The sequence below is a fragment of the Orcinus orca genome, chromosome 20, assembly GCF_937001465.1.
Source record: "Orcinus orca chromosome 20, mOrcOrc1.1, whole genome shotgun sequence".
Taxonomy (NCBI): domain Eukaryota; kingdom Metazoa; phylum Chordata; class Mammalia; order Artiodactyla; family Delphinidae; genus Orcinus; species Orcinus orca.
The window spans coordinates 17467526-17493973 of NC_064578.1; the positions used below are offsets into that span (position 1 = coordinate 17467526).

At 40.4% G+C, this 26448-nt stretch overlaps 1 protein-coding gene and 1 pseudogene across 4 annotated transcripts in view; one reads left to right on the forward strand and one right to left on the reverse strand.

The window, feature by feature from the left end:
• Positions 1-26448, reverse strand: part of SNTB2 (syntrophin beta 2) — a 102155-nt gene that overhangs the window by 9246 nt on the left and 66461 nt on the right. For all 3 annotated transcript variants that reach the window (XR_004485041.2, XM_033434263.2, XM_004273205.3), the window contains exon 5: positions 11093-11289. Coding sequence is in view for 2 of the 3 variants with exons in the window: in XM_033434263.2 (XP_033290154.2) it covers positions 11093-11289 (197 nt within the window). In the remaining variant the exon portion in view is untranslated. The remainder of the gene's footprint in view (positions 1-11092; positions 11290-26448) is intronic.
• LOC105748146 (ferritin heavy chain-like) lies at positions 679-5308 on the forward strand (annotated as a pseudogene). Its single transcript, XR_004485043.2, has 2 exons — positions 679-717; positions 4546-5308. The product of XR_004485043.2 is annotated as a ferritin heavy chain-like (transcript).

Sequence of the window (26448 nt, forward strand, 5' to 3'; positions counted from 1 at the left end):
TTGAGATGAGGAAGAATTTCCATAACTTTCCTCGACATCTGATCTGATTCAGTTCAATTCAGTGAGTACCAAGTGAATACTTGTGCTGACAGTAGGCTGTATATGGTACTGGAAAAGAAGAGGTATGGTCCCTGCTCTCAACACCTCACAAACGACAGACATAGACATGAAATCCCTAACTGCTTAAGGTAGATGGTATAGAACATGACTGAACACCAAACTGAATAAGGCCAAAGTCAAGGAAAGGTTTCCTGGAGATGGACTTGAGAAAGGCCCTAAAAAACGGTCACACTTGATAGGTAGTGAGAAGTAAGAATAAGGTTTCAAGTGGGCAAGAAGGAGGAACAACCAAAGGAGAAACAGCACCTTTCAGGGTAGTAACATGGATTGGTTGGTATTTGAGAAGTCACACTGTCAGTCCTATCAAAGATAAAATTCAGAAGATATATCTGAATTGATGGGACCAAAAAAACCGATCATCAAGACAGGCAAATGTCTTCTGTCAAGACTGGTGAAGTCCCTGTTTCACTAACACTTGAGCAGTTTTGTTGTCAGTACAGAGGCTACAAGTGAAAGGCCCTCTGCGACATGGGAATTAACATAGTCCTCTGAGAGCTGAGTTTACAATCACCTAAAGGACCAGAGTTGAGTGAGGCTTGGTCACTGTGAACAGGAAGAATGGCTCCCAAACAAGCAAGTCCTCATACTCAGACCAATGTATCCTTGCGCTGGACACGAAAAACACTCAATTAGTCAAGGCAGCTGGCATGTTCAAGAAATAAGGCAAAGGAATAACAAATATTGGCAGTGTCCCTTTTCAGCACTACTCGAATAGGAGAGTTTTGAACAGTGAACTTTGAATATTAATTACCTTCAGAAAAGGAACCTGCTCGGGGGCGGGGGGGACATGGATAAAATTAACTACCTGTGGAAGTAATCTAATGCAATAATCTCTAAATGACTGGCTGAGGGGTTTGGAAGGAGAACAAAAAGATCCCAATCAAGGCAACCAGGGTACAGTTTTCAAGAGAATTTTGTTCTATTAGTATCCCTGAAGCTATAACTTAGTAGGGTATTGAGGTCTGATGAGAAGAGACGGGTCAGTTCTAGTCTAGAAAAGAAATGCTCAAAGAATGAGGTCCACTCAAGTCCTTACAGCACTGGCTGGAGAAGGTCCAGTGCAGGCAGGGGAGGATTTCTGCCTGCAGGTGTGTCCCTAGTGGAGCGAGATCTGGCCATCAAAGGCAGCCATCAAAGGCAAGCCATTAATCCTCAACAAGCTTTTTGTATAAGAGATTTCTTAAATGTTCTGCTTAGGATTGTTTCCCCTCAGGAGGGAAGGAAAGGAAAGGAAAGGACAGCAAATGTCAGTGTCTGTGTGTGTTACTTTAAAAAAAACAGAATACTGTTTAAGATTACCTCAACCTTGAAAAGGAGAAGTAAAGGTCATACTGAGTATGTTTAGGTTTAGAACTCAGTTTGTCGAAACTTATAATACCAGATAATTTTGAATGAGAATATGAACTGGCCATAAAAATGTTGTGCCTAATAGTCTTAGTTAAATGGCTTCTCCCTGAATAGTAATAAAACAGTTGAGGCAATGTGATTGCCTCACCCTCAGAGGGTCTCAGGAGTAATGAACCAAAGAGAAATAAGCCTCTGACTCTGATTTTAATGGGGGCGGTGGGGGTGGGGCGGTGGGGGAGGGAGGGAGGGAGGGAGGGAGGGGGGGGAGAGAGAGAGAGAGAGAGAGAATGTGTGTGTGTGTGTGTGTGTGTGTGAGAGAGAGAGAGAGAGAGAGAGAGAGAGAGAGAGAGAGAGAGAGAGAGAGATAGAGAGAAGGGCAGGCACCTATGAGAAGTGGCCCTATTCTGATGGGACAGAATCTGGGCCTCATTAACAAAGCTCTGAGCTGGTCCAGGTGGCTTATTATAACCATTCTGATGTCTTTTTTTAAAAAATAAATTTATTTATTTATTTATTATTTTTGGCTGTGTTGGGTCTTTGTTGCTGTGCGCGGGCTTTCACTAGTTGCAGTGAGCGGGGGCTACTCTTTGTTGTGGTGTGAGGGCTTCTCATTGTGGTGGCTTCTCTTGTTGTAGAGCACGGGCTCTAGGCACGCAGGCTTCAGTAGTTGTGGCACACGGGCTCAGCAGTTGTGGCTTGTGGGCTCTAGAGCGCAGGCTCAGTAGTTGTGGCACACGGGCTTAGTTGTTCCGCGGCATGTGGGATCTTCCTGGTCCAGGGATCGAACCCGTGTCCCCTGCATTGGCAGGCGGATTCTTAACCACTGCGCCACCAGGGAAGTCCCCATCCTGATGTCTTGATTCAACTAAAATCCTTTTGGAGGACTATAAATCCATTATCCACCTCAATTTAGAGATAAGAAGTGGTAAGAAATTTTTTTTTTTGGCTGCACCTCATGTCATGCACGGTATTAGTTCCCAGACCAGGGATCGAACCCGCGCCCCCTGCAGTGGGAGCACAGACTCCTAACCACTGGACCACCAGGGAATTCCCAATGGTAAGAAATTTAATATACTAATTTTACTGACAGGGTAGTTATTAGAAATATTAAAAGACACACAACAGCAGCATTCAAGGACAATCATAGGACATCAAATATTGAAGTTTAAAAGAGAGGAAGAAACTACAGTTTTTGAGGTAATCAAGGGAAGGAGATAAACAGTCAGCACTCAGAAGTGGGTGCTTTGTGCTCTTTGTGTCAGGTACATCGTGGATTGATGGTGGGCAGAGCTGAAGATAAGGGAAGCAACCTCATGAGCCTGGACTCAGAATAATCTGAAAACATACATGAAGACTAACTGTCCAGTGGAATTGTGAATTATGTTTTAGTTTTTTTGGTTTGTTTGTTCATTAATTCATTATTCATATTAAAAAAAAATTCTCTGCTCTCATAAGGCAGCAGAGAAGACAGACAGGTAATCACAACTAATCTATACTGGAAAAAAAATGGTTTTGAGGACATATTATGTGTCAGACACTGTGTTAGGTGCAGGGAGATACAGAGCTGAACAAAAGATGGTTCCTGTTTAGACAAGTGAGAAAGAAAAGGAAATATGGATACAGCAGAATGAAGTAAGTGCTATAATAGAGAAATGGACAAAATACTGTGGGAGGATAGAGGAGGGGGAAGTAGATAAACTCTGGGGAATTGGAAAAGGCTTAATAGAGGTACTATTTCAGTTAGGTTTAATAAAAAGTACTTTGTTGGGTGTGTACTGTACACAATAATTAGTTATCATGAATTTTAACTCATCTAAAAATGAAAATAATAAACTTTCAGGGTTTTTCAGAAAAATTTATTACCAAGTAATATGCAAAACAGCCAACCTCATCTCTTCTCTAATTCCTCTCACCTCAAGACCTTCAATACCCACCCACAATCTGGGGTAGGGGTCAGGAACAAAGTGATGATCAGCGGTGGGGTGGGAGACAGCAGAGGAACAAGGCCTATAAAACCACATAAAACCAGGAATCTCGAGTTTCCCACATGTACTCATCCAAGCTCAGGCATTCTAAACAAAGTTCACTGATGAGACCTTATATGATGAATAAGCTGCACTTGAAAATTCTGACTTCACCTTTAAGGTTTCAATTATTGTACCCATTAATTTTTTAAATAATAGCTTTATTGAACTGTATGGTATCACTTACATGTGGAATCTAAAACATACAACAAACTAGTGAATATAACAAAAAAAGAAGCAGACTCACAGATACAGAGAACAAACTAGTGGTCACCGAGGTGCGGGGGGGGGCCACATAGGGGTCGGGGGGGGGGGCAGGCACAAACTACTGGGTGTAAGATGGGCCCAAGGATTTACTGTCCAACATGGGGAATATAGCCAATATTTTGTAATAATTGTAAATGGAAAGTAACTTTTAAAATTGTATAAATTTTTTTGAAGTTAAAATAAACAGACTCTTGGGAGAGCATGGGGGAGGAAGACTGAGTGAGGCATTGAGGGGAACCCTAGAAATAGATGGAGGCAGAGGATGGAGGTTCAGAAGAGGAAGAGGAGGAGACAGAGGGAGACTGCAGGAGTTAAGCCCCGAGGAGGGCTATGTTCCACTTCGCTTGGAAGAAGACCCAGGAGGACCACAGGTGAGCTCACAGCGTACCCGAGGACTGTCAGAAATGAAGGGGCTGCTGCATGGTGACCCCCCGGACCTCACCGAAACCCAGGACAGATGACAACGGTCACTGTCACGCCTGACAGTTATTTCTCTGTTTGCTTCCTGACAAGCCTGTGACAACTTGAGGGTAGTGAGTAGCTATTCTATTTAAAATGTTCATTATACTGAATTCACTGAATTTTTTCCCTTTTCTCCCTCAAAATGTAGAATGTCACATGGTATTTTTTAAAAAAAGCTTTATTGACACATAATTCACATACCCTACAATTTACCCATTTCAAGTATAAAACTCAATGGTTTTTAGTGTATTCAGAGTCGTACACACTCATTTATTTTTAATACATAGTTTTGACTCCTTAATCGTATAAACGATTCTGGACGCAGTCTTCGCAGAGAGTCGCCGCAGTTTCCTGCTTCAACAGTGCTTGGACGGAACCCGGCGCTCGACCCCCCCCGCTCTGGCCGGCCGCTCAGCGCCAGCCCTCACCACCACCTCACTGCGCCCTCCGGCCGCCCCAAGGTCCCCGCCGCAGCCTCTCTTCCGCCGCCCGCCATGACGACGGCGTCCCCCTCGTAGGTGCCCCAGAACTACCACCAGGGCTCGGGAGCTGCCATCAGCCGCCAGATCGACCTGGAGCTCTACGTCTCCTAAGTCTACCTGTCCGTGTCATACTATTTTGACCGCGATGATGTGGCTTTGAAGAACTTTGCCAAATACTTTCTTCACCAGTCTCGTGAGGAGAGGGAACATGCTGAGAAACTGATGAAGCTGCAGAACCAACGGGGTGGTGGAATCTTCCTTCAGGATATCAAGAAACCAGACCGTGATGACTGGGAGAATGGGCTGAATGCAATGGAATGTGCGCTACACTTGGAAAAAAGTGTGAATCCGTCACTACCGGAACTGCACAAACTGGCCACTGACAAAAATGATCCCCATTTGTGTGACTTCATTGACACTCATTACCTGAATGAGAAGGTGAAATCCATTAAAGAATTGGGTGACCACGTAACCAACTTGCGCAAGATGGGGGCCCCCGAATCTGGCATGGCAGAGTATCCCTTTGACAAGCACACCCTGGGAAACAGTGATAATGAGAGCTAAGCCTTAGGCTGGCTTCCTGTAGCCACGGGGATGACTTCCCTGCATCAAGGTAGTGCATGCATGTTTGGGTTGCCTTTACCTTTTCTGTAAGTTGTACCGAAACATCTACAAGTTCTTTCCTTAGTACCATTCTTTCAAATAAAGTAATTTGGTACCCCCCCAAATAATAATAATATAAACTATTCTGTTTTTCATTTGAAAATCTAGAGTAGTGGTTCTCAACCCATTAAAGTTCCAAAAAACCTTTGGACGTTTTAATGCCCTAGCCTACTGAATTAAAGTCTATGGAGGAAGCAGAAACTAACACACCATTGTAAAGCAATTATATTCCAACAAAGATGTTAAAAAAAAATAAGATAAAATAAAATCTATGGAGGTAGACCTTAGGTATTGATATTATTAAAAAACTCTGCAGGCTATTTCACAGTGCAGTTGAGGTTGAGAACTACTGATCTAGAGCATTAATGCCTGTTTGGGGGGTACAATTCTAGATGATTAGGCTGACCTTATTTAATTGGGTAAATATAAGACACTGGGATTGGGAAAAGAGGGCCAATCTTTGGGCCCCAGCACAATCCATTATTTTCAGCCCTAGACTTCCCAGGAAATCCTCAAACTAAAATTCTAATATTTTTTCCAGCTTCTCAGTAACATTATATTATAAAATTCTTTATAATGACGGTTTTGGTGTATGGGACTAATCAATGGTTCATTAGGCAAAAAAATAAAAAATTGTTTTTCAGGTTATACAAGTATGATACAACTTTAATAATTCAAACAACATAAAAGTAGCCTGCAATTGCACCTGGTGTTAGGGATGGAGTAAAAGCCGGGGGTGTCTGTGGCACAAATTACTCAGGACTAAAAGGCAATGCCCACTTCAACAGCTAAGATATGGGTATACATCTCCACCCAATTCCTGCTCTCCTCCCTCTGTCCCTCTTCCTGGCTAAGACCAATCCCTCCACCTGTGTTTTGGATCCCATCCACTGGGATCCCAGAAACTGTCCAAGGTTGATTATTCCTTCTTCCTTTTGCATTTTCAACACTTCCCTCTAAGTCAGGTCCCTTCCATTAGCTTTTTTAGATGTTCAGGTCTCTCTCATTATTATAAGAAATGCCACTACTCAACTCTTTACCTTCTTCTTTCTACCACTCCCCTCCCCTCCTCTTCACAGCAAAACGTCTTAAAAGAGCTGTCTACACTCAGTTTATCCATGGTTCACCGTCCATTCAACCCTCAGCCCTCTGCAAGCTGCCAGTGCCATCCCTAAGCGTCTCTCTCCAAGGGCACCAATTATTTCCATGTACCTAAATCTGACCCACGTCTTTAGCTCTTGTCTTGATACTTGTAGGACTCATTGTTGGCTGTCTACCCAGATTTTATTTCTCCATTATTCCTTTACAGCCAAACTCCAATTTTATTCAGGTTTCTAGTCTCTCCTAATGTGTTTCAGGGAAGGACGACCTCAACTTCAAGGGAAGATAGCCTCTGGGCCAGTCAGAGCATAGCTTTCTCCTGGTGACTGCCATTGGTCCAGGGTGTGCATATGAACCTATGACTGGGAAGAGAAGACCCACCCCACCCCTTTATGCTTGCTCTCTCTCTTCTATCTAAAATACATTTCTTAAATGTTTAATCTAATTTTAGAGGGCATTTTCTCTTAATTCCAGCCTAAACCATCCAACTGATACATTTAACCCTACTGGCTACTCCTCTCCTTGAAATCCTCTTCCTTAGGCTTCCATGACACTTACTGTCCTCACCTGCGCTGGTTTTCCTTCTACTGCTCTGGCTACTACTTCACAATCTGCTAAGTGGCAGGGACATTGGCTTTTTCAGACCATGGGGATATTGTTGAGTGTAATTACGTATATTAAAGATAACTTTCTTTAAGTAGTTCCCTAATGGTAAAAAATTTAATAAAGCTAAGAGGAAGAAAAGGCTCATTAACTAATAATAAATAATAATAAATCTCATTGTTACACCAAGATGAATACTGGTAAATACAATCTATGTTTTCTACTTTGTGTCTTTTAAAATGAGAGACTGCTGGTGATTACCAGTGTATCATGAAGAACAAAGACGCTAATGTTAGGACTTTCCTTGTGGTCCAGTGGTTAAGAATCCGCCTTCCAATGCAGGGGACACAGGTTCGATCCCTGGTGGGGGAACTAAGATCCCACATGCCGTGGGGCAACTAAGCCCCGGTGCCACAACTACTGAGCCCACACACTCTGGAGCCTGTGTGCCACAACTAGAGAGAAGCCTGCATGCTGCAATGAAAGATCCTGCATGCTGCAACTAAGACCCGATGCAGCTAAGAATTAATTAATTAATTAATTTTTAAAAAAGGACGCTAATGTCAAAGTAAGTCTATGCTGCAAGTCCTGTTTCTGCTGCTCTGGGGCCAGTTATTTGGTAGGGGGGCTTTGGGGGCTCCAATGTTTCCAGTAAGACCCTTTAGAGGCTGCAGAGCTGTGTCACCCTGGGCTCCTCTGGGCCTTCCAGAACAACCCAGAAGAGAGTGGGTTTTGCAGGGTGGGCTTTCAGTGGGCTGCCCAGGATGCTCTCAAAGAAAGGCTGAGGTAGCATTCTCTGTTACTGCATGGAAAAGCCAGCCCATCAAGTATAATTAGTGGGCTAATCACACTCAAGGGTTATAAAAGAAGAACATGATGCTGTGTTCCTTTCTTATAGCTATTTGGTCAAAGGCATGAAGCAGGTCTTATTTGCTTCTATTTCTCTCATCACAAAGCATAGCACTTTGTAGACAATTAAACACTAAGCATTTGTTGATTTAATGAATTAAGAGAAACTGATAATGTATACGTCCTCCAGGAGTTTAATCTGCCCGTAAGAATAAGTCATTTAGAGGAGGAAATGCAGGGGCTTAAGACACTGCATTTTGAAAGGATTCCAGTTCACGTTCCAGCCACAGTAACCCAAATTCCTTTATCTTGAAAATGTAGGTAATAAAACTTGCCTTAGAGTTGTGTGTTAGGGTTAGATGACACATGTATCTCATTTATGACTTATAACAACCCCAACATGTACTTATTATTCTTTTTGTTTCTGTCTTTCCTACTTCAAAGGAAGGGGCTACACCTACCTTATTTATTTTAGTATAGTCAGTAAAAGCAGAGTATATACTCAATCAATATTTGTTGAGTAAAGGAACAAAAAGGGGTTCAAGAGAATTTCTATGAAATTGAGAACAACATGGTTAAAGCAAACTTTTTTCATATATGCTAACACCACTCTAAATACTTTAAAATGCCCATTTTTCTTCTCTTGCACATTCTCTGCATATTTTTAATGCAACTCCTACCTATACCTTCTACTTCTTAGTCTTCATATCACCAAGCTACAGAAATATAAAGTATCTTCATGAAGTTCATGTATGATTTAAAAACTTGAAGAGCTTGGATAATTGTTATGATGAAATTAACCTTTTAAAAGCATACTTATTAAAGTTCAAACAGCTACACACACTAAAGTGTATGTATTTTCCTATTTTCAATTCCTGTGGCAAATGGAAAATGGTTTTATGGAACTGAGGGTGTTAACTGCATTCTCTGCCTGGTCATCTTAAAGTTATATTTGCTAGAAGGAAAAAGTCCTTGTGTACCAGAAGGATTACTGATCAATTCTACTCTAAGTATAATCTAATAAAGGCTTAAAACTAAACACACATTATAAAGATAATGTATGGCATTCACTAGTCAAATTTTACAAGTAGTCACTGAAATTCTTCTAAATGCGTAAACTATAACCAAACACATAAGAGACAGAAAAAAAAGCTCAACCGATTTCTTTTTGTCCACTTCCTGACTTTCTTTAGACCATAAACACCTGAATATGTAGTACGATGTGCCTCAAATATAGTTTTAAATAAACCTTTCTGAATCTCCCAATAGTTTAACAGAGGGTGATAACATGCATCTGAAGGACATGCTGGCTTATGTATGTATGTGTACATACATGTATGTGTACACTAAGCATATACATCACATGAAGACGTAACAGACTACGTGCCTACACGCATGAGTACATGCATGCACGCATGCACGCACACACACACACACACAAACAAATTTTAAAGAAATTCTGGTTCTCATCAAAGCAGTTTACTTTCAGCCAGTTTACTATTTCTGGCACAGCTCTAAATATACAGTAAGTGATTCGTAAGTACATCAATTGATCTGAATTGTGGAAATGAAAGTATTACCAAGGTAATATTAAGATAGAGCTGTGAATGAGAACAAAAAAGTTCAAAGTTACCAAAAAATATGTTCTTTTGTCCATCTAAAAATATAAGGAACCAGTTGGTCCTTATTCTCCCTCTCATCAAGTCATCTGTATTTAAACAACTGTGAGCCAAGGACTGAATAGATTTTGGTTTCCTGTAGTATGAAGTTTAGCTGCCAGACACCAAAGAAACAACACGAAACTAAAAAGTGTTAAAAAGCCACGTTGCACTCTTTGTTTTGGGAAACATATCTCTCAGGATCCTTGAAGAAGATTATGGTGACCCCATATGCCAGTGATGAGTGTGCTGGCCTGACCCCTGGGACTCCACACAGGAACACAGAGCATCCAGACTTTCCAACTGAGGACTTCCCCATCCCAGAAAGCACATTCTGCGGCCAAGACAAAAACCAGAGCCTCACAGTCCTTAATGTGGTGACCAACCACTCCATAGAGAAAATGGGTAGGAGACTGACAAGTGAGAAAGTGAGAAACCACACTGCTGATGTGGTGGCTTTGGTCAAAATCCAAGGTGGGATCTAGGCATTGGTGTCATTGCTTGAATCATCATTGTGGTTGTGAGGAAAATATAGAGTACGTCCTAAATAGTTGAAGAATTGTGCTACTTTGACAACATTGAAAAACATTCAACAACATTGAAAAAGCTTGTGCTTTTTCTGTCCTTGTGCCAGTGTTAGAAGATGACCCATGGAAATGCTGCCCAGGCAGTTCTAAAGCCATGGAGATCCCTAACTTTCCAAAAGCAATGGAAAGGAATATAAATCAAAAGACATTCTGCTCTCAAAACATTTTCTCTTTTTGTATAAATTCTGTAAAACTAGGTTTATAAAACAAAATACGTAGAAAACAGGAGCAAAACTAAGTAAACCAACTTGCAATCAAGATATTCAAAGTAACTAAAACCATATTAGAAACTGTAACTGTGTCTTCATTTTGACTACTCTCTGTTCTTGTTAAAATGAAAAGCAATCTGGAAATATCTATACATAACCATATACACAAATATACATGTATGAAACCATACTTCCAAATTCATATAGACAAGCCACAAGAGGGCACTTCAACAATGGAAAGAGACCATGAGGCTTATTTCCTTTAGATGCTTATTTCAGTACCTACTGGGCAACACATTTTCAAACTTTGGAAGAGAGACTCCTATTCCAAATTCTCTTTACTTTTCTACAGCTATAAGCTTTGCCAGATGCTCATATTTTTAAGAGTGTCTATCCATGTTCCAAATCTTCTTAACTAGAGGGTCAATGCACCTAGTATTTAGTAAATGAGTACTTACACTATAAAGATTTAAATAATGAACAGTAAAACTACCATGTTGTACAGAGAGTGTTGTAAATGTGTTCAGAGCCATGTAAAAAGCTTATGAAAACTTTGCAACCGAAACAGAGAAACCCAGTTTCTTTCCATCGTGATCACTTTAAGGTGCCTTATTTCAGAATATTTTTAAGTCTGGCATACAGGATAATGGTTCTTACTTTAAAACAAAGTATAACAGTTCCATTTAATTACTATTAGAAATGAAATGCTAGGATCTGTACCTAGAGAGACTTCCTTGACCAGCTCAGCAGCAGCATGGCAACCCTGAACAAGTATCCGGGTCCAGGTTGATAGATCCCGATGCGTCTCCACCCGGAAGAGATGCATCTCAATGCCCTGCCGAGAGCCTGTCCTGGTAGCAAATGTAAGGTCAGATCCAAGTGAGGGTGATCGACATCCGGAGCCAGAATGAACCAACCTAGAACCACAAACAAAGATCAAAGGTAATTAATGCACTGTCAGAGGAAAATGTCAGCAATTTATGCTGATTAATAAGCAGAAATTATAAAAGCCATCAGCATTTTTTTTTTTTTTTGTGGTACGCGGGCCTCTCACTCTTGTGGCCTCTCCCGTTGCGGAGCACAGGCTCCGGACGCGCAGGCTCAGCGGCCATGGCTCACGGTCCTAGGCGCTCCGCGGCATGTGGGATCTTCCCGGACCGGGGCACGAACCCGTGTCCCCTGCATCGGCAGGCATACTCTCAACCGCTGCTCCACCAGGGAAGCCCCATCAGCAGTTTTTAGATAAGTATATTTCAAAACAAGATTATAGTCTTTGAAGTAGATATCATTCTGTTTTCCCATAAAATGACCCCCTGGTGTCACAGGCAGAACACTAGGCTGGATGGCCCAAGGCCCCAGTTTCCCATTAGCTTTTTTTATGCTCCCAAGAGGCCATGCGTATCAAAAAAAGATTCAATTTTGATTAAGGGCTTCCCTGGTGGCGCAGTGGTTGAGAGTCCGCCTGCCGATGCAGGGGACACAGGTTCGTGCCCCGGTCCGGGAAGATCCCACATGCTGCGGAGTGGCTGGGCCCGTGAGCCATGGCCGCTGAGCCTGTGCGTCCGGAGCCTGTGCTCCGCAACGAGAGACGCCACAACAGTGAGAGGCCCACGTACCGCAAAAAAAAAAAAAAGAATAAAGCTGAGTATATCATAAACTAACACATTGCAAATCAACTATACATCAATTAAAAAAAAAAAGAATAAAGTGGCTATAAACATCTTTGTATAGGTTTTTTTTAAATATAATTTTTCAACTGCCTTGGGTAAACCAAGGAGTGGAATATCTGGGCTGTATGGTAAGAAAATGTTTGTAAGAGACCACCAAACTCTGTCAAACTGGCTGTACCATTTTGCATTCCCACCAGCATTGTATGAGAGTTCCTGTTGCTCCAAATCCTCGCCAGTGTTTGGTGTTGTCAGTGCACCGGATACTGGCTATTCTAATAAGTGTGTAGTAGTATCTCGTTGTTTTAATTTGCATTTCCCTGATGATATGTGATGTGAAACATATTTTCATATTCTTATTTGCGATCTGTATATTTTCTTTGGTGGGGCGTGTATTCATGTTGTCATTGGCCCATTTTTTAATGAAGTTGTTTGTTTCATTCTTTTTTTTTTTCTTTGGCCTGTGCCGCGTGGCTTGCAGCATCTTAGTTCCCCGACCAGGGATCGAACCCATGCACCCTGCAGTGGAAACATGGAGTCCTAACCACTGGACGGCCAGGGAATTCCCAAGTTGTTTGTTTTCTTACTGTTGAGCTTCAATAGCTCTTTGTATTATTTTGGATAACAGTCATTTATCTGATGTGTCTTTTGTGAATATTTTTTCCTAGTCTGTGCCTTCTCTTCTAATTCTTTGACACTGTCTTTCACAGAACAGGAATTTGTAGTTTTAATGAAGTCCAGCTTATAATTATTTCTTTCATAAATCATGTCTTCGGTGTTGTATCTAAAAAAAGCCATTATAATACCCAAGGTCATCTAAGTTTTCTCCTGTTACCATCTAGGAGTTTTATAGTTTTGCAATTTACACTTAGGTCTATGATCCATTTTGAGTTAATTCTGGTGAAGGGCAAAATTTTTTTACATGTGGATATCTAGTTGTTCCAGCAGGATTCATTGAAAAAGACTGTATTTGTTCCATTGTAGCGCCTTTGCTCCTTTGTCAAAGATCAGTTGATGATATTTACAAAGGTCTATTTCTGAGCTCTCTATTCTGTTTCACTGATCTATATATTTGTCTGTTCTTTCATCAACACTACACTGTCTTGATTACTGCAGCTTTATAGTAAGTCTTGAAGTTGGGTAACATCAGTCCTCCAACTTTGTTCTCCAATTTTGTGTTTGTTCAATTTTGTGTTGTTCTTCAATTTTGTGTGTCTGGGTCTTTTGCCTCTCCATATAAACTTTAGAATCAGTTTGTCAATATCCATAAAATAACTTGCTAAAATTCTGACTGTGATTGCATTGAATCTACAGATCAATTTGGGAAAAACTGACGTCTTGAAAATATTGTCTTCCTAACCATGAACAATGAATATCTATTTATTTAGTTCTTCTTTGATTTTGTTCATCAGAGTTTTGGAGTTTTCCTCATATAGATCTTGAACACATTTTGTTAGATTTATATTTAAGTATTTCATTTTGGGGGGATGCTAATGTAAATGGCATTGTGTTTTTAATTTCAAATTCCACTTGCTCATTGTTAGTATATAGGAAAGCAATTGACTTTTGTCCACTGATCTTGTATCCTGCAACCATGCTATAAGAGCTTATTAGTTCCAGGAGTTTTTTACCAATTCTTTTCAATTTTCTACATAGCTGATCATGTCTTCTGAAAACAAAGATAGTTTTATGTCTTCCTTTTCAATCTGTATACCTTTAACTTCCTTTTCTTGCCTTACTGGATTAGCAAGGACTTCCAGTATGATGTTGAAAGGAGTGGCAAGAGGGGAACATCCTTGCCTTGGGCCTGATCTTAGTGGAAAAGCTTTGTGTTTCTCATCATTAAGTATGATGTTAGCTGTAGATTTTTTGTAGGTAGTCATTATCAAGTTGAGAATGTTCCCATTTATTCTTAGTTTACTGAAAGTTTTAATCATGAATGGGTGTTGCATTTTGTCAAATGCTTTTCCTGTATCTCCTGATACAAGATTTTTCTTCTTCAGTTTGTTGACGTGATGGGTTACACAAATTCATTTTCTTTTCTTTTCTTTTTTTTGTGGCAGGGTGGTCACACCATGCAGCATGTGGGATCTTATTCCCCTGATGAGTGATCGAACCCGTGCCCCCTGCAGTGGAAGTGTGGAGTCTTAACCACTGGACCACCAGGGAAGTCCCTACACAAATTGATTTTCAAATGTTGAACCAGCCTTGCATATCGAAAATAAATCCCACTTGGTTGTGATGTATAATTCTTTTCATACTTTTTTGGATTAGATTTGATAGTATCGTTTTGAGGATTTTTACATCTATGCTCATGAGAGATATTGGTCTGTATTTTTCTTATAATGTCTTTTGCTGGTTTTGGTATTAGCATAATGCTAGTCTCATAGAATGAGTCAGGAAGTATTCCCTCTGCTTCAATTCTTTGAAAGAGACTGTAGGGAATTTCTTCCTTAAATGTTTGGTAGAATTCACCAGTGAACTCATCTGGGTCTGGTGCTTTCTGTTTTGGAAGACCTTACACTCTTCCCAAAAATTAACTCAAAATAGATCTTAGAGCTAAACGTAAAATGTAATAGTGTAAAGCTTCAAGAAGACATTTTAACAGAAAATCTAAGTAATCTAAAAAGATACAACACCAAAAGCATGATCCATAAAGGAAAAAAATGATTAAGTTGGACTTCATTAATTAAAAACATTTGCTCTTTGAAAAACACTGTTAAGAGAATGAAAAGACAAGTCACAAAGTAGAAGAAAATTTATGAAAACATATACCTGGTAAAGGACTGTATCCAAAATACACAAAGAACTTTTTTTTTAAGAGATCACTTTTAAAAAAAATTAATTAATTAATTATATTTCTGGCTGCATTGGATCTTCGTTGCTGTGCACGTGGGCTTTCTCTAGTTGTGGTGAGTGGGGGCCACTCTTCGTTGCAGTGCGTGGGCTTCTCATTGTGAAGGCTTCTCTTGTTGCGCAGCACAAGCTCTAGGCATACGGGCTTCAGTAGTTGTGGCACAAGGGCTCAGTAGTCGTGGCTTGTGGGCTCTAGAGTGCAGGCTTAGTAGTTGTGGCGTACACGCTTAGTTGCTCCGCAGCATGTGGGATCTTCTCAGACCAGGGATCGAACCTGTGTCCCCTGCATTGGCAGGCAGATTCTTCACCACTGCACCACCACGGAAGTCCCGACAAAGAACTCTTAAAACTCTACTTGCCTATTCAATATTCGTTTTCTCATTCTTCCTTAGAAATAGAAAGCTGCCTTTATCCTGAATGACAACATGCACAGATAAAAGAGTATTTCCCAAACTTCTTTGAAGAAAGAGACGTCCAATGAATTGCAAGCTGTTAATGGGTAGGATTACCAGAAAAGCCCCACAACTGGAGAACAAGGCAGCAGGTATGTGCCCCTTCTGTCCTTTTCCTCTTCTTCCTCCTGCCTACAATTTGGATATTATGGCTAAAGCTTCCAGTAACCATCTTGAGCCATGAGGCAACCTTGAAGGGTAGAAGCCTCTTGCTAAGGATGGCTGTTTTCTTTTACATAAGAAAGAAAAAAACATCTATTTTATTATTTTATGTTACTTTTGCTACAGAGTTTGCTTCCTAGTGATCATAAATATGCAAATGATGTGTTAAATAGGCAGTCAGAATATAAGTCTGTAATTCTGTCTGGAGATATAAATTTGGGAGTTGTCAGTGTAAAAGAGATATTTCAAGCTATGGTATCAGATACAATCACCAGAGGGACAGGGTAGTTGATAGAGAAGAGATCTGAGCCCTGAAATAAGCCAATGTTTAGAAATCCAGGGGACTTCCCTGGCGGTCCAGTGGTTAAGACTCTGCGTTTCCAATGCAGGGGGCCCGAGGTTCAATCTCTGGTCAGGGAACTAAGATCCCTTTTTTTTCTTTTGGCATGGTGCGGGCCAAAAAAAAAAGAAAAGAAAAAAGAAATCTGTAAGATAAGTAGAGATCAACAAAGGGGAATAAGAAAGTGCGGACAGGGAGTTTAGTGGAGAACTGACAGAAGCAGGAGAAACCACTAAAAAAGTACAAAAAAAGGAGCTGCAAAAAATTTTTTTCAACTACTTTCAGTAATTATACTGTTGGTGATAATGTTGTAGTAGTAATAATAGTAGCACTATTCTGATATGTAACGTGGGATAAAGCAAATGAGCAATTATGGGATGTTCTAATGTGATCATCTCTGGTGTCCTTAAGATCTGCAATTCTGGATATGGGAAAAAGGAAAACCAGATGTAAGATAGAAGACGTTAAGTGATTACACTGTAGTCTCAAACCTGAAATGGAGTATCAGTGTGAACTCAACGATGTATTTTATGTTTAAAAAATATATATATGTATATATATACACTTACACATACTTCCTACCTCTGTCCATCAACAAAGGCCTATAAACAATAACTAATCCAATAGCAACAAATGTAGTTAGTGCCCAAATTGAACCTCCATCCCCTCAAAAAAAAAAAAAAAAAGTGAGGCTTCTTGGAAAATGTCAGATCTAGAGCAGAAAATACACAAGTTAAGTCCAGAGTATTCTATCATAATGGATAATATGGCAATTCTCAAACACTTTTATATAAAAGTCCTGTCAAAAAGGCTGAGAAGTCCACCTGAAGAGCTACCACTGGCTAAAGATAGGACCATTTTTGAGCATCAACAAGGACAAACTACAATGGATATTAAATTTATAATTTCACAGTGATTTTTTAAAAAAATTGACTGGTTCCTCCAAAAGTTAAAAATGTTACCATATGATCCAACAATCCCACTCCTAGGTATACACCCAGGAGAAATAAAAACATCTATTAGTATAAAAATTTGTTCACAAGTGTTCATAGCAGTATTATTCATAATAGCCAAAAAGTAGAAATAGTCCAAATGTCCATCAACTGATAAGTGGATAAACAAAATGTGGTACATCCATACAATGGAATATTATTCAGCCATAAAAAGAAAACTTTGGAACTACTTGGTTACAACTCTTGACTCCCATTCACTTAAAATATGATACTACTCTACTACATTAAAAAAAAAAATGATGTGCCATCTTTTTACTTTAAAAAGTGAGTTCTAGGGACTTCCCTGGTTGCACAGTGGATAAGACTCCACACTCCCAATGCAGGGGGCCTGGGTTCAATCCCTGATCAGGGAACTAGATCCCACATGCATGCCACAACTAAGAGTTTGCATGCCACAACTAAGGAGCCCTCATGCCGCAACTAAGGAGCTGGTGAGCTGTAACTAAGGAGCCTGCCTGCTGCAACTAAGGAGCCCGCCTGCCCCAACTAAGGAGCCTGCCTGCCACAACTAAGGAGGCTGCCTGCCACAACTAAGACCCGGTGCAACCAAATAAATAAATAATTTTTTTTTTTTTTAAGTGAGGTCTAGGAACCCCCTGGCGATCCAGTGGTTAGGACTCAGCACTTTCACTGCTGTGGCGTGGGTTCAATCCCTGGTTGGGGAACTAAGATCCCACAGACTGCACAGTGTGGCCAAAAAAAAAGTGAGTTCCAACTCATTTAGGGGGGGATAAGTAATAACGCCCCTTGAAATACTTTTAGATATAAGAAAATGAGAGATTGAGCTAAGCATTTTAGGGAGAAGATTCAAATCAAGTATGGGACAGCAATGAAAAAAAGTAGAGAAGAGAAAAAACATTGGGAAACATAAGCAAGAAAGACCCTTAGAGTTTCTATCATATGTCATACATATTCTTCCCCATGAGATGTTCATGAGAGCAGGGTTTCAAGATCAAAGCTAAGAAATGTGACATTCATGAACTAAAAACTATTTTCAGATAAAAGGGAAAGAACAGAGCTTCATGTGCCACTCATTCCTCATTGCTTGCATTACCACCTTAACCATCCCCACCCCGCCCACCCCCACCCAGTCCATGGAAAAATGTCTTCCACAAAACCAGTCCCTGGTGCCAAAAAGGTTGGGGACCACTGGTTTAAAACATATTTTAAAAATCCCTTCAACTAACAGTGAAAAACTTGCAACAAAGAAAATCTTAATCCCAGATGGCTTTGCTAATGAATTCTACCAAATATTTAAAGAAAAATCAATGCCAATTCTTTATAAAGTCTTCCAAAAAAATAGAAGAGGTGGGAATACCTCCCAACTCTTTCTATGAGGCCAATCCTCATCAAATTATTAGCAAATTGAATCCAGCATGACCAAATAAGATTTATCTCAGAAGTGCAAGGTTGGTTTAATATCCAAAAATCGATATTGTAATTGATTTACAAATTAATTTGATTTAAAAAATTATTTTTAAATTGACTGATAAATTGATAAGCAAAACCATATAAATAGACTAAAGGACAGAACCCACATGATCACTGTAATAGACATGGAAAAAACATTTTAACAAATCCAAAACCTTTCCAGGATGAAAATAGAAGGGAACTTCCTCACCTGGATATCAGTTTATCTATTAAAAAAACCCCACAGCTAACATCATACTTAATAGTAAAAGATTCAATGTTTTCCCCCTAAGAACAGGAAAAAGACAAGGATGCCTGCTTACGCTACTTCTATTAAAAATTGTACTGCGGACGTCCCTGGTGGTGCAGTGGATAAGAATTTGCCTGCCAATGCAGGGAAACATGTTCGAGCCCTGGTCCAGGAAGATCCCACATGCCGCGGAGCAACTAAGCCTGTGTGCCACAACTACTGAGCTTGCGCTCTAGAGCCCACGAGCCACAACTACTGAGGCCTGTGCGCCTCAAGTCTGTGCTCGGCAGTAAGAGAAGCCACTGCAATGAGAAGCACGCGCATCGCAACAGAGAGTAGCTCCCACTCGCTGCAACTAGAGAAAGCCCGTGAGCAGCAACTAAGACCCAATACAGCCAAAAATAAATTGAAAAAAAAATTGTACTGGAGGGAATTCTGTGGCGGTCCACTGGTTAGGACTCAGCACTTTCACTGCTGTGGCCTGGGTTCAATCCCTGGTTGGGGAACTAAGATCCTGCAAGCTGCACAGCACAGTCAAAACGATACATACAGGGCTTCCCTGGTGACGCAGTGGTTGAGAGTCCACCTGCCAATGCAGGGGACACGGGTTTGTGCCCCAGTCTGGGAAGATCCCACATGCTGCGGAGCAGGTGAGCCTGTGAGCCATGGCCGCTGAGCCTACGCGTCCGGAGCCTGTGCTCCACAACGGGAGAGGCCACAACAGTGAGAGGCCCGCGTACCGCAAAAAAAAAAAAAAAAAAAAAAAAAAAAAGCTACATAAATAAATAAATAAATATTTTACTGGCGAGTCTGGCCAGAGCAATTAGGCAAGAAAATGAAATAAAAGGCACCTAGAATGGAAAGGAAGTGGTAAAAACTATCCCTTGTTTGCAGATGACATGATCTTGTACATAGAAAGTCCTAAGGAATCTACTAAAAACCTATTAGAATAATAAACAAGTTGAGCAAGATTGTAGGATATAAGATCAAGATATAAAAATCAGTGTATTGATGGAATACACTAGCAATGAACAATCCAAAAAGAAAATTAAGAAAATTCATTTACAATAGCATTAAAATTTAATACTACTTAAGAATAAATTTAGTGAAAGAAGTATAAAACTTGTATTCTGAAAACTAAAAAACATTGCTGAAAGAAATAAAAGAAAACCTAAATAAATAAAAAGATATCCTGTATCATGGATCGGAAGACAATATTTTTAAGATGGCAATACTCCCTAGATTGATCTACAGAGTCAATGAAATGCCTATCAGAATTTCATCTTTTTTTGTTTGTTTGTTTGCAGAAATTGACAAACTGACCCTAAAATCCATAGGTAAATGCCAGGGATTCTGAATTGCCAAAATAATCTTGAAAAAGAACAAAGTTAGAGGACTCACACTTCTGATTTCAAAACTTACCACTAAACTATAAAATTGAGAGTCCAGAAATAAACCCTCACATTTATGATCAACTGATTTTTGACAAGGATGTCAAGGGACTTCAATGGAGAAAGAAGTCTTTTCAATAAATGGTACTGTGATAATTGGATTTTCATATGCAAAAGAATAAAGTTTGACCACTACTTCACACCATATACAAAAACTGACTTCATTTGTATAAAAGAATGAAATGTAGAGCTAAAACTATAAAACTTTTAGAAGAGAACATAGGATTAAGTCTTTGTGACATTGGATTAGGGAAAGCCTTCTTAGATATAACACAAAAAATGCAAGCGATATAAGGCTGATGAATTGGACTTCATCAAAATTAAAAACTTCTGTGCTTCAGATGACACTATCAAGAAAGTGAAAAGAGGGACTTCCCTGGTGGTGCAGTGGTTAAAAATCCTCCTGCCAGTGCAGGGGACATGGGTTTGAGCCCTGGTCCGGGAAGATCCCACATGCTGCGGAGCAACTAAGCCCGAGCTCCACAACTGCTGAGCCTGCGCTCTAGAGCCCGTGAGCCACAACTACTGAGCCTACGTGCCACAACTACTGAGTCCACGTGCCACAACTACTGAAGCCTGCTCGCCTAGAGCTCATGCTCCGCTACAAGAGAAGCCACCGCAATGAGAAGCCCATGCACCGCTCACCACAACTAGAGAAAGTCCACGCACAGCAATGAAGACCCAACATAGCCAAAAAAACAAAAAAACCATATCTTCACACAAAAAGTTGTACCTGAGTGTTATAGCAGCATTATTCATAACAGTCTAGTCAAAAAAGTGGAAATAACTCAAATGGCCATCAACTGATGAATGTGCTATATCCATACAATGGAATATCATTAAGCCTTGAAAAGGAATGAAGTTGTGACACGTGCTCCAACGTGGATAAACCTTGAAAACATTACACAAAGTGAAAGAAGTCACACATAAAGGGCTATGTAACATGATCCCACATATATGCAATGTTCAGAATAGGCCAAATCTACAGAGCCAGAAAGTAGATTTGTGGTTGCTTAGGCCTGGGGGAGGGGAAAATGAAGAGTGACTACTAACGGGTAAGGAGTTTCTTTTTGGGGTGATGAAAGTGTCCTAATATTGATTGTAACTCTTTGAACATATTAAAAACCATTAAACTTTCTACTTTAAATGGGTGAACTGTATGGTATGTGACTTATATCACAATAAAGCTGCTAAAAAAGTAACAGTGAAGTATACATATGGAAAGAAGAGGAGAAAGCAGTTCTCTTTAAAGTCATTAAACTATTCAACACTTTGTTTCATGACAACCACTTAATATAGTTTAATTTATTCACTTCTTCCAAAAATATTTTCCCTATTTTTAACAAGTCGAAGTAGATCAGTATAACAGAACACACTACCTCACTATAAGGAATCACTCAGCAGATAATGCTTTCCACATAGGATTTTTAAAAACTTGGATGAGAAATGTATACCAAAGATAAATAAATAAAATGGCTTCTTCTTAGCTTCATTGTAGGCTGTATACCTGTAATATTTTTCTACAAATTTGCTGGTTCCTTCCTTTACTCCTCTAGCAGTAACCTGAGCAGATGACATCTAAGAGTAAATGGATGCTCCTTCACATTTCCTTTCATTGCCAGGGAGTCACTACTGGTTCAGATAAAAGACAAGCCTGTGTCTCTCAAGGAAAAGGCAGTTTCTTCTAATCTACCAACTGGTTTAGCCAAGTTAATTACTATAGTTCTCAACCCTGGCTCTACACTAGAATCACCTGGTGCACAGCTTTTAAATATTACTGATGTCTGGCTCCCATCCTCAAACATTCAGATTTAACTGGTCTAGGGTGGGGCCCAGTCAACCTTATTTTACTATAAGTTCTCCAGATGATTCAAATGTGTAGCCACAGTTAAGAAGCACAAAACTAATGGTTTGCCAACTTTTTGGTCTTCAACAAAGGAGGACCCTTTGTTGAGGACACTTCAACACTCTTAAAAACTGAGGGGGCTTCCCTGGTGGCACAGTGGTTAGGAATCCTCCTGCCAATACAGGAGACACGGGTTCAAGCCCTGGTCCGGGAAGATCCCACATGCCGCGGAGCAACTAAGTCCGTGCACCACAACTACTGAGCCTGTGCTCTAGAGCCCGCTAGTCACAACTGCGGAGCCCATGTGCCACAACTACTGAAGCCCGCGCACCTAGAGCCCATGCTCCCAACAAGAGAAGCCACCACAATGAGAAGCCCTCGCTCCCCAATGAAGAGTAGCCCCTGCTCGCTGCAACTGGAGAGAGCCCACGCTTAGCAACAAAGACCCAACGCAGCCAAAAATAAAAATAAATAATTTATTTTTTAAAAAAAGTGTTTAAAAACTACTGAGTACTCCAAAACACTTTTCTTCATATGGATTATATTTATTGATATTTACTATAATGAGAAATTAAAACTGAGAATTTTTTTTTTTTTTTTGCGGTACGCGGGCCTCTCACTCTTGTGGCCTCTCCCGTTGCGGAGCACAGGCTCCGGACGCGCAGGCTCAGCGGCCATGGCTCACGGGCCTAGCCGCTCTGCGGCATGTGGGATCTTCCCGGACCAGGGCACGAACCCGTGTCCCCTGCATCGGCAGGCGGACTCTCAACCACTGCGCCACCAGGGAAGCCCTGAGAAATTTTTAAAATATTAATTCATTTAAAAATAAAAAATAACAAACCGGTTAGATGTTAATATAAATAACTTATTTTTATTAAAATAATATTTTCCCAAACAACAACAAAACATTAATGTGAAGAGTAGCATTGTTTTAAATTTTTTGCAAATCTCTTTAATATCCAGCACAATAAAAGAGAGCTGAATTCTTATATGTGCTTCTGCATTCTGCTGCAGTATGCAGTTTAAGTATGCCAAGCCTCACACAGCTAGGCAGTTGGACAAGGAAGGAGTATTTATAGCCTTTTCAGATAATTGTGGTTATCTTTCTGTCTACCAAACCAAAACTCAACAGCGGATTCTTAAAGGTTAGTTGCAATGTAGTATCTGAAAACTTATCAATAAAGTTTTCATATCCTGTTACATTAAAAATCCTTTGGTCTCTCTTGCAGCTTGAATAGATCTTTCTTACCCTTGCATGATTTTGTAGCATCATGTATTGGTCATTTGGAATATATTTTTTCATTGAATTATGCACATTTTCCAAATGTTAAAAGCATTTTATTAAATCAAAAAGTCACATTTGCTAGTATCACCAATGATCTCATCAGACAAGTCTTTAAGTATTGGGAAGCTATCAAACTCACAGAGACAGATACTAGTTTTCCAGAATTCTAATTTTTGTTTGAAAGCTAGAAATTTATAATTGTTAACAAATACCATCAGTGTTTTCCTTAAATGACAAATTCATTTTGGTTATTTTAGGAAAAAAAATGTCTAACAAATACCCAAGTCTGACCAGCCACAGTGTGTCAGCCAGTTGTTTTTTCAAGTGAAAAAATGGTGTTGCATGAAAAAACCCGCTGGTTCAGCTTGCAGCTCAACCACACATGCTTTCCTCTGCAGCAACTCTCATACCTCAGTATGCAGCAGAAGTGGACTCTGAGCACTTCCCACTTCATCTCACAGATTATTAACAAGATGAATACTCAAGGGTTGAGATTAAATAAACTAGTAATTTTTACTGCTTCAACAAAGACATTTTGAGGTTAAACTGGTATGTTTTCTCCCTGCAAGTCCATACAGTTTGGTGCCAACTGCCTTGATTCATGCTAAGGTACCAGCAATTTTACCAACCCTCAGTGCAAATGTCAACAATGAAAAAAGCAAACAACATCTTAGTATTACTGTGAAAATAGTTTTGAACTTACAGACCCCCTGAAGAAGGAATCCCCAGAGGTCCATGAAAGTATAATTTGAGAACCACCTCCCTGGGCTGATCCCTGTAGAACCAACATGCCAATTACACATTAGCTATCTCTGGAAGAGTTAAATAAGTTTCAAAACTACTCCACATATGATCCAAGTAAGACAAAGTATGAGGAAAGTGACAGGGTGTATTCTACCATATTCAGTTTGATTGCTAATCCCAAATCAGACATTAAAAAATAGAAAGTCCAGGAGAATTTTTCCTACAGATTTGATTATGAAATATTTGGCAGAGGGAATCTAATTCAAACCAGCTGCTGGACTCTTGCTGCACAGCAGTTGGTTAGAACACACTGCCAAAAGGCCCCCTTAGTGGGGAGGCCAGATGAGCTCATGCAAAGGTGTTTCAGCAGCTTTTACCCTGTTAAGTCCCATAAGCACAACACCACTCAATTTTCCACATCATAAAGTAGCCACACTTTCTCTGGATCGTTTTCTTTTCCAGTCAAAGAAAGATTATAGGAAAAGACTACAAAATTCACATCCTGCAAAATCCACGGCACCTATATCTATTTTTCTACCTGTATCCTGTACCTGGCTTTAACCTCAAGAAATGTGTAAAATAAAAATAAAATAAAAATCCTCTTCATATATCACTTTCATGTTTTTACTTAATTCCTCAACCATCCCGAAATATCAGCTATTAAGTAAACACACACACACACTTTTGGTTTCCAAGAATCTATAAATGTGCAAGCCAATATAAATGGTTAACTCATGTTAATTTATATTACCCTAACAGTGTTCTTTGATTTTTAAAATTCATTTTATTTATTTTTGGCTGTGTTGGGTCTTCATTGCTGGGCGCAGGCTTTCTCTAATTGTGGCGAGCAGGGGCTACTCTCCGCTGAGGTGCGCAGGCTTCTCATTGCGGTGACTTCTCTTGTTGCGGAGTACGGGCTCTATGTGCGTGGGCTTCAATAGCTGTGGCACGCGGGTTCAGTAGTTGTGGCCCATGGGCTCTAGAGAGCAGGCTCAGTAGTTGTGGCGCACGGGCTTAGTTGGCTGCAGCATGTGGGATCTTCCTGGACAAGGGCTCGAACCCGTGTCCCCTGCATTGGCAGGTGGATTCTTAACCAGTGCATCACCAGGGAAGCCCTTCTTTGATTTTTTTTTAAATTTACTTATTTTATTTATTTACTTTTGGCTGCACTGGGTCTTTGTTGCTGCGCGCGGGCTTACTCTAGTTGCAGCGAGCGGTGGCTTCTCTTGTTGTGAAGCACGGGCTCTAGAGCACAGGCTCAGTAGTTGTGGCACACAGGCTTAGTTGCTCTGCAGCATGTGGGATCTTCGTGGACCAGGGCTCGAACCCATGTCGCCTGCACTGGCAGGCGGATTCTTAACCACTGCACCACCAGGGAAGTTCCCTTCTTTGATTTTTTAACTGCAATTAATTCTTATCAGGGACTATCTACCTTTGCTATTGGATCATTAAGGTCCTTAATCTTTTCCTTCTCTATATGTTTGTTACCCTTGTGTGTGTGTGTATGTCATCCACTCATAAGAACATGTTCCAAAGTATTAGAATTAGTGAAAGTGAACATTCAGCCCTTTCTCATTACTCACATGTATCTCAAACTGCCTCTTTCCTCCACACTAAAAAGACATAAGCACACCACTTTCTGGCTTTGCCTCTCTTTACTGGATACCTTCTGGTCTGGGTTTCTCCTCTGGTCTCTTTCAGTGGCGATACTCTAACCTCTCTAGGAGGTAGAGGATGATTAAGCCCCCTTAATTCTATCAAGAAGTGACTTCAACCAATTCCATTTGGCCAACACAGCCACATGGAAAAACTAAACCTCTCATCTGCCTGTCACTTTTGCTCCTAATCCACCAGTACTTCCTGGGCAAGGAGTGAAGAATCCTTGCTGTTACATTAATTAATTAAACGTATTAAGAGGGACTTCCCTGGTGGTGCAATGGTTAAGAATTTGCCTGCCAATGCAGGGGACAACGGTTCGAGCCCTGGTCTGGGAAGATCCCACATGTCGCAGAGCAACTAAGCCCAGTGCGCTACAACTACTGAGCCTGCGCTCTAGAGCCCTTGAGCCACAACTACTGAGACCGTGTGCCACAACTACTAAAGCCCGCGTGCCTAGAGCCCGTGCTCCGCAACGAGAAGCCACCACAATGAGAAGCCCGCGCACCGAAATGAAGAGTAGCCTCCACTCGCCGCAGCTAGAGAAAGCCCACGTGCAGCAACAAAGACCCAATGCAGCCAATAAATAATAAAAAACAAAAACAAAAACAAATATATATCTGAATTCCTCACATTTAATATGAAACTTTCACTACTCATAAAAACTGTTGGTTTAGAGCTAAGCTCTTCTTTTAACAATGTCAAAAAACCAATTATACTTTTTACACAAATTCTTCCTTGACATATTTTCACTTAATAATAAATAATTATTATAATTAAAGAAGCTAACACTTACTTAAGCGCCTACAATGTGTCAGGTACCACTGTAGGCATTTTAAAAGTATTGACTCATTTTAATACTCACACCCCCTCTATCTCATTAGGGTCCACTTAACAAATGAAAAGTCTGTGGCATAGAAAGATTAAGTAACAATGCTCCCAAT